This window comes from Amaranthus tricolor, chromosome 10 (genome assembly GCF_026212465.1).
Source record: "Amaranthus tricolor cultivar Red isolate AtriRed21 chromosome 10, ASM2621246v1, whole genome shotgun sequence".
Taxonomy (NCBI): Eukaryota; Viridiplantae; Streptophyta; class Magnoliopsida; order Caryophyllales; family Amaranthaceae; genus Amaranthus; species Amaranthus tricolor.
In genome coordinates this window covers 5,023,702-5,033,139 of record NC_080056.1, presented here as the reverse complement: position 1 = coordinate 5,033,139, position 9,438 = coordinate 5,023,702, and the positions used below count along the sequence as shown (strand labels likewise).

Genomic DNA, 9,438 nt, shown 5'->3' with positions numbered 1-9,438 from the left:
GTATCAAGCATATGTCGGTTTATTATTAACAATTTATCCTAAATTTTTATTAAAACAAAGTATTTATAAATACTTCGACTCAAATTGCACTTTGAAAAATTGTGAAAAAAAATAATGTAATCAAGAAAATGTATTGTAACATATATTTGTTATTTGAACATACTCGCAATCCTAGATTTCAAGATCTTAGCTATATCAATCCACTGGGTAGTTTACCTGTGTGAGGTGTCAATTAATGATTTATTTGATAAATAATTAAATACTTCCTCCGTTCTAAAATACTTGCAACGTTTGCTTTTTTACGCAGTACAATGCACTAAGTCTATCCTTAATATCTATAATTATGTATAATAAAAAATATAAAAATTTGATATTAATAATCTTCGCATTGAGATGAATCAAAAAAAATCTCACTTGACTATGTTTTAACTTATAAATTACAAATTAATCGCAAATTAAGAAAGATAAATAAATAGTGCAAGTATTTCTAATATTTCTAGTAAATTGAACGGGTGAAGTATGTTTTTAATATATTGTTGAGGAATAAAAAATACATGTAATTTCTTTATCCTTAATACTCCATCGGAACCAATTTAGTTGTTCTATTTCCTTATTTGGCAAAGTCTTTTTAGTTGTCCCATTTTTATTTTTGTCAATTTTTTTTACCTAAATACCCTTAGTTCACACACGTAATTACGAATATACCCCCATATACCTTACTTACCCAACTACCCTTCACTACTTACCCTTTTTAACGGACCCCACACCATTCTTAATAACCGTGCCCAAACAAATGGGACAACTAAATTGATTCGGAGGAAGTATAATTCTAGGTGGATAGTTTAGCCGGTTGGTAAATAAAACTTTTTCCATATTTCAATATGTGGTCTTAAAGGAAGAAGATCCCATTAATTAACAAACTTAGGAATATTAAAGAACCTATGAGATTTCTGACAACACTTGTGATTTGTGAACATGATCGAATAAAGCGATCGAATAGCATCTTTGCCTGTCCATATCTTTTGAAGGATCTTTCATTGATTTGTGAGAAAGTTTTATATGAACCGTCATACTTTTATTTTAGTGTATCGTTTTAACTTTAGTAAATATTTTTAATTAATACGTAAAATTATTAAAAAAATATTTATTATTATTATATTATTACACATTAAACTAATATGGACTAAATTTTTATAAAAACTTTTACTTAATTTGATCGATGGATTGGAGAAGTGCAAATCCAACATTATTATTTCATCCTTTGCCCGGGCTCGTTTAACTAAATTTTTACAAGAATTTTTCATTTAAATGAGATAAACTTTGTCATAGGAGTATAAAGTAGTCGAGTTAATATTGGTAAATAACGGTTACTTAAGAAAATAGAAAATTACTTTTATGTATCTCTTTTATAAGAGGGCTTTTAAGAATTTTATTTTTTCTTCTTTTTATTTTATTTATTTTAATATTTTATATTTTGTTATTTTATGGTTATTTGAAAATAACGTTAAAAGTAGAATATATGTACACATACTCATTAGTGATCTCAAAATCGAGCAAAAAAACACCGATCGCGATGTTCATCTTTCTGGTCTTGGATTAAAATTTGTGGGGTTTTTATTATCTACTTTTACAACTGTTGTGTCCATGCCTTTTTTATACCAATTATAGTACTATATATTATTCCATTCATTATGCTGTACGATTATCTGTAATTGGTCATAGGTAAATATTTGTCACCTTAAAAATATAAGTTATTCACCTTTCGATCAAGAGAAACAAGGTGATAATATAATTAGAAAAAGCTCTTATACATTAACGGCTTGTTTGATTAACGATACTAATTAGTTATAATGATAATAATTTATAGTGTACATTTTTATGATATATATCATGTTATTCCCATGTAATGAAAAATTAATTATAAATTTTTTTTTCACAATATTTCATTATCAATTAATACCACATGTTCAAAAGGTAATGTATTGAAATGTATTTTATTAAATTAGTTTGTCAAGAGATATTACTAACAAACTTAAATCTACGCCATTTAGTATCAATCTTTGCTTAAAACTTCCTTATCCTTATCACAAATGTTACAAAATTCCATCAAATTGCTACTAATTAAAAATTAAACAATCATTTTATTGCAAACCTTATCTTTAAAACAAGTTAGGAACACTTATCTTGCCCATCTACATACATCATCTATAAAGAATGCTTTATAATTAATTATACAATACAAATCTCTACTTAATAATAATTATTCTTAATTACCAACATAAATTAGCATAATCTAATGATAAAAAATAAAATCACAATTAATTGGTTAATTCAAACCTATTAATTGTAGTATTAGTGTAAAAAGGAGAAAGATTAGTATGATCAATATTGGCATTTGTCTTTCCATTATTGGTATAATTAAGTTGCTTATTGTTGGATTTGGCAGGGTAATAATGTGTAGAACGCTTTCCTTGCTTATATTTTCTTCTTGGTTGTGATGATTGTGGAATAAAAACACCAGTTCCTTTGCTAATTATTTCTGATGGTCTTCTAGAACTTTCTTGGTACAAATTGTATTGTGATCCCATTATTGGTGGATGATGAACTCTTCTTGTTCCTGCAAAACCCTGCTCATTGATATGGGTTTAACAAACAGATAGATTAGGTTTAGGATATAATTAAGAAAATGTTGAAATTAAATTTTTTAATAGAAACATATTTCGAGCTTTTAATTATTAGCTTAAACGATTGATTAGAGCCTCTTTATGGATGATTGTTCCTGATCTGAGTCAACATTTAACATATACTCTGATCAATTAAGAAAGTCAGAAAAGAATTTAGGCACGGACATGCTTAGGACATATTTTAGTTAATTTGATTTACAACGGTAATGTTAAATTGTACTATAACCTATGACATAAAAAAGATAACAATCGAATTCTATCTGTACACATGCAGAGATGTATATTCGATTGACCTTATACTAGTATTTTATATTTGCGCCCTCAGTACATAGCACTCAAATAAGTGTGGTTTTATTTAAAGATTAGTCGAGAAGTCAATTCAACTAAAAATTTAATTTACAGTTGAACAGTTAAAATACGTTGATACTCTATTACACCTCCTTATACAAGAGTTCTTTGGGCTCTTCACATAAGAGCCCTTTAAATTAAAAACAAAAAATATAGATGCAATATAAGTCATTTTATATTATATTAAAATATTTAAAAATTAGTATATTTATTATATCAAAATTTTCCTTTAATATTTATCACAGTATATTCCAAATTAGAAAAAATGACAGCTTATAGTGAGAATATCAAAATAGTGTATATTAAAGCAAAAAAAAAAAAAAAGAAAAAGAAAATCAGTATAAGTCCATACCTGAGGGGAAATGGAAGGAAAATGGGAAACTGGGTAATTATAATCATCATCATCCTCATCAATCAAGAGAGAGATTTGTCTATTTAAATCAGCAAAGAAAAGATCATCTTCTAAGGCTAATTCTATAGCCATGTTTGGTAATCAAACTTACCACAAAAGAAAAGAGCTTAAACTTGTAGGTTGTTGTTAGGCAGAATATAGTGGAAACTGGAAACCAAACAAGGAAGAAAATTACAACTAAGAAAAGCTAAGAAGAAACACTGATTTTAAGTACATAACTTAATGGAAAGGGGAATGAAAGAGCTAGGAAGCTTAAATAAGAATGGAAAACTGGAAAAGAAAGGAGAGGGAATGGGGGGTCATGTGAGTTGGAGCACATGAGGTTGGGAAGGTAGGGTCACCCATAAACAAGAGGGAGTTGGACTATCTGTCTATGAAGAGGCTAAAAAAGGAAGTTAGCTGGATTTTGTATATGCGAGTGTTCGGTTGAGTTTCATATACTACTATCCCATATTCACAGGGGCGGATCTAGAAAAATAAATAAGTGATGTGGCTAATGACTTAAAAATATATATACAAATAAAAAATTTATTCAACCAATTCAATTAAGTTCTTTTTACAATTTAGTTTAGTATTATTAGATTTTTAACAATTTTTAAGTGTTGTCACTTGCTTACCTGAACTATGTATTGAATCCGCCTATGCATATTCAGATCGAGTAGTATTTAATTTTTGGTTTACTAAACTAATATGCCAATTCTGTTTGAGTTGAAGCAAAGTTTATTTTAAAGTCGAATTAGGTTATATTTAGATTCAAATTAGTGAGATCTAATTTAAATAACTCAGAAAATACCCCACATAAAAAAGGTTTGATCGGGTTTTAGATATAATATATTCAAATCGAGTAGTTTTTGATCTTTTATGTGGACTACTAATACTTTTATGCCACTTCAGCTTGATTTGAAGTAAAATTTATTTAAATTTAGAGTAGATTATACTTAAATTCAGATAAGTCAGGTCTAATATTGAGAAATCTAAAGTTACCCCACAAACAAGAAAGAACAAATAACAAGAATGATATGGGATTCAAGTTGGGATTATCTAGTTGGAGATAGATAGTGATAAGTAGCCGGCAAAGGTTGATACCCATGTTATATCTCATCTTTTCAAGATACTAGATAGTTGATTGTAGATAGTAGATAGGCTTCTTATCTTGTTTTTGTTATAAATTCTTGGTTGTGGGTGGATGTGTATATCCTTCATGCCTCTTAAGTCATAAGTCTTGAATTTTATTTTTATCTTTCTTTTCTTTATATCAACAAATTGTGGTGTCAAAAACTCAAAATTCATCATCTTGGTCCCACTATGCTATAATTTATAATAGTACCTAATTATTGCTACTTATTGAATAGTCTTTCTTCAAATGTAGTAATTGCATACAATCTTCTTAAGATCTTATATAAACTCTTGAGACCTTTATAAATTTCTATACTTAATTTTTGATAGAATATTAATTTTGATTGGTTATTGGTAGAAAAATAAGGTAAAACAAACTTCAGAGCAATATAAAAGGCCACTCAAAGAAGTTTTTTAAATTTTGTTTTTATCTCCTATGTTTACAGTTTACTATTTAAGTTAATTTATCTTTACTAAAATAGCTCTCAAGTGACATTCAACATATGTGAATTCTACTTTTTATTGGAGATCAAATAGCAAAAAAAAAAAAAAACAGTTTTTACACTACATCGATGATAGATGTTGCCAAACCAAAACGATGGTTATAGTGGGAGGATTGTTGGACATTTAGAGCGAATTAGGACATTTCTCATACACTATGTTTATAGTGGGACAAATAAGTATTATTACTTAAAGTCCAAAGTGATTTGAAACATATGTAGTAAATACGTAACAAACAAAACAAACCGAAGCTCATAAGGAGCTTTGCTCATTCGAGCAGGCTGTGGCTCGTTTGAGCACATTGTTGCTCGTTCTAGTAAAATACAATTTTTGAGACATAATGCTACTAGAAAGTGTTTTGGCATTTTCTCGTTCGAGCATTATATGTGCTCGTCCGAACACCCCTGTACAGTCGTGTATGTTTATGAATTCTCATAGTTATATCATTTATTGGAAGTTGCATGAAGAGAACAAGGGATATGACATTCTGTATTATTCATTCTTAAGAATTCCTATATTCCTGTTCTTTCTTTCCCACGTAATGATGTAAACATGCAAATAATTTTATAAACTCTTTGCGTCTTGTTTCTGGTTTTAAAATCTTCTTGAACTCTTATTTAATGTACACACTTTGTATTAAGATAGTGTAGTCATTTGTATTTCATTTTGAATTTCATTATACATTTTCAAGTAACGTTGTGGAAGAAATACCACAATAATAACGTTATAACTAGTGATTAAGTTTTCAAGTGACATCATTGTTGCAATCAAATCTTCAAAGTGTTATTTAACTTGGTGATCTTACAAATAAAGAGTCCATTCCCACTCATACAACAAATTACAAATTTGTATCTTGTAATTTGTTAATTATTATGTTTATTTGCAATATATTTCTAATTAAATTAAATGTATATTGAGATATTAACCCCTTGATCAATAAAAATAAAAATATATATGATACAATAGCAAATATGCTATCAACAACCTCTAGATAAGTTTATAAAAAATGCCTTCATAGACAAATGATGAAAATACTAAAAAAATTGAATACATAACACGACTACTTTTAAAATGCAATATAAATAAATGTATGCTAATCTTAAAGTCTAACATAAGTCATGCCATATATAAACTACTAATAAACAAACTACAAATTTGATGAGTTTTCTTTTTTTTTTTTTTTTTTTTTAAAAATTTTTTTTTTACTAAAACATGCCGCCTCCAATTCATCCTACTAATTAGTAATGAGCCGCTCTTGCAAGGGACGGTTTCAATATGAGACGGATAGCTCAAACGACTTAATTATATTTTTTTTCAATGTGAGATCAATAATTGATCTATTTAAGGTGATAATTGATAACTTTAAGGTTAAAATTGATTTTTTTTATAAGTTATAGCTGATCATAGTTAATCATTTTAAGGTCTGAATTGATCTTTTTTAGATCAAAAACTAAAAAGCAGGCATAAACTCTTGATTGTTTTCAAGAGCATTTATTGAATCAATTGGCAAACATAGCTCGAGATTGACACTTCCTCTGCCTTCACACCCAAGGTAAGCAAACACTACATCTACAACTTTATTTTCAAGTCCATTACGAACATAAACTGTTGGGGCAAGTGCATTACCACTATTAATGATCGATGATTAAAGAGTCAAGTACTCTTATATATGTTCCATTAGAGCCATCTTGTTGCATCGAATAAGAGTACTTGTACTGTGTAATGTTTTAACACTATAATTGATAGTGTTATTCACCATTCATTTGTTGTTTGAAATTTATCCATAGAATAATTTATTACATATGTTTAGAAATTGTGAAAAAAGAACCATATTTAGGTAGAAAATGATTAATTTAACGCCAAAATGATTCACTTTTAGGTCAAAATTGAAATTTTTTAGGTCAAAATTGAAATTTTTTATTTTAATTGATCTATATAAGGTTTACTTAAGGTTGAAATTGATATTTTAAGATTAAAATTAATACTTTTAATTTCAAAATTAAATTTTTATTCTTTAATTTCTGAAAATCGACCATTTTTATTTTTCAATTTTGACATATATGAACCGTGCCTCGAAGGTTTTTGTGATTAGTAATTACTGTATTAAACCGTACCCCAAGTTCCCAACCGAAGCCCTAAAAATCAAATGCCTTCACTTCTCCCTCTCAACCCTCTCTCAAACTCGGTTCACCACCACTCCCACGCCATCATTGTTGCCGGAAACCACCACTCCCACGCCATCATTGCTGCCGGCAACCACCACTCTCACGCCATCATTGCTGCCTCCAACCAACACTCCACGCCTTGAAGGAACCCAGCAACCCGCATAGTCTCACCCAGCAAAGGAGCGACTGCCACGCCTCCTCAACTCTTTCCTATCGTTTTGCGAGTTATTCTCTCCATTTTAATTCTTGTTACAAACATTTAGTTGTGAATTATATTTAATGATTTCTGTCAAATTTGTTGTGGGTAGTAGTAGATTTGTGTTTTAAACTTTCAGTTATAGGTAGTTTATGTTAGCAATGGAAATTAGGGTTTTGGTAGTAGTAGTAGATTTGCCTTCAATATGAAATACTCAAAAAAAGTCTTGTTTTATTAAAAGATTAGTCCCGAAATCAATTCAATTCAAAAAAAAAAAAAAAAAAAAAACTTGTGGTAATCTCAAAGTCTAACATAAGTCATGCTATATATTAACTACTAGTAAACAAATGACCATTTGATAAGTTCTTGTGTATTAACTTATACGTGCCTTGAGTCGGGGGCCACTTGTATGTGTGGGCGAAGGCTCTAACTTGTTTGTTTTGATGGGCTACGTATGAAGAGTTGTTTGGAAGGCAGAAGAAAAGCTTTGTTCTGAAAGCCGACTCAACTTTTAGAACCCTTGCTCAGTTGATATGTTTATTTGAACGTACCGATGCTTTGTTAGCAGCACTTAGCTTTAATTAAGTAGGAAGTTTCTTTGGTCTAGTTTTAATTAAAGGAAACTGAACTTTTATTTGCTGTAAATGCCAAAGAATCTAATGTTAAGGACATGTTGAATGATGTAGAAATCCTCCCCTTTTATTGTATCAGTACCAACACTTGTTTAGTTTTCTTATTCCGATTATTAGAACAGGATCATGCCTTTCATACCGCTGTCTTCCAACTCCAACTCTTAGCTGGTATCAATATTGGCAGAGTTGATCAAAGTATTCATACTTTGGTTGGTCCAACAAAAAAGCTAGCTTTTACGGTAAAAATAAAAAATTAATATGACTAGTGTTTGATTAGTTTTGACTTTTTGATTTTTTTACCCATTTTCTCAAGTAAATATCCATCAACCAGCAATGAATTTCACAAAGATCTCAATATTTGTCGACTTAAACAGTTTCATGTACGCAGGCACATAGCGAATCAAACCTTTCTTCAAAAACCAACCTACAAGCCTAAAAATTCAAAAGCCCCACCATCTTAGTAGACTCAATTCATTTGTCTTTTCTAGTTGGCAGGACCAACAGGTAAACGAGCTTTTTTTATTCTACTAGTTTTTTGATAGATTATTAGAATACAACAACATACAATGAAAAGACTAACATTATTGATGTAGAATTGTAATTTGATCACTTATTTTCAATAAAAATAGTGATAGGAATATAAAAAAGCTTCAAATTGAACATCTTCGTATGCTTAAAAATTTTAACCATTCCAATTTTTGAGTTTGGGCATTTTTGAATCACGGGTCTAACTTTTCGAGTTATGACTCACTAATTTTCAATCGGGAAAAATTTTGTCAAACTCCTAAAGCTAGAATATAAACTTCTAGGAAAAAAATATATATATTTCTAAAGCTCCAACAAACAATCTACACGAGAAATATAAACAAAGGTGCAAAGTCATAGTCCAAAGAAAAAATTCAACAATAATTTCAAGTATCTCAAATAAAAAATAATCAACAACAATCTAAACCTTAATCTCTAATAATGTTTTCCAATGCCATCCATTTTCGAACCAAATAAGCTGCATTTGGTGGATAACCTACTCATGAACAATTCTAGCTTAAACAAATAACTTAGAACCAATTTCAACCAAAATTCATTCTCCATAGAGACCATTTATCATTTTTGATTTGGAGGAAAGGAGAACATCAAATTAGGATTGGAAATTGAGATAGAAACACTATAATATCCTTCATACTATTCCATAGATAAAATACAAACGAAGTTTTACATGTAGTTTTCTGGAAAAAAATATAAAAGTTTCAAAGATCTTGCAATTTTTTTTTCTAATACGGTGCCAAATTAATACTCACCTTATTTATGAAGAACTTGTAACCATCAAGTTTCATCAAGCCTCCCTTTAGTTATTCTTACTTGTTTAGAACCCCTGATATTTTTCTAC

At 29.2% G+C, this 9,438-nt stretch overlaps 1 protein-coding gene across 1 annotated transcript; it reads right to left on the bottom strand.

The window, feature by feature from the left end:
* Window positions 1-2,046: 2,046 nt before the first annotated feature.
* On the bottom strand, window positions 2,047-3,920 carry LOC130825139 (uncharacterized). Its single transcript, XM_057690196.1, has 2 exons — window positions 3,385-3,920; window positions 2,047-2,627 (listed from the first exon to the last, which is right to left on the bottom strand). The coding sequence occupies exons 1-2, from the start codon at window positions 3,514-3,516 to the stop codon at window positions 2,319-2,321; spliced, it is 441 nt and encodes a 146-aa protein (XP_057546179.1). The 5' UTR covers window positions 3,517-3,920; the 3' UTR covers window positions 2,047-2,318.
* Between the last annotated feature and the right edge of the window lie 5,518 nt (window positions 3,921-9,438).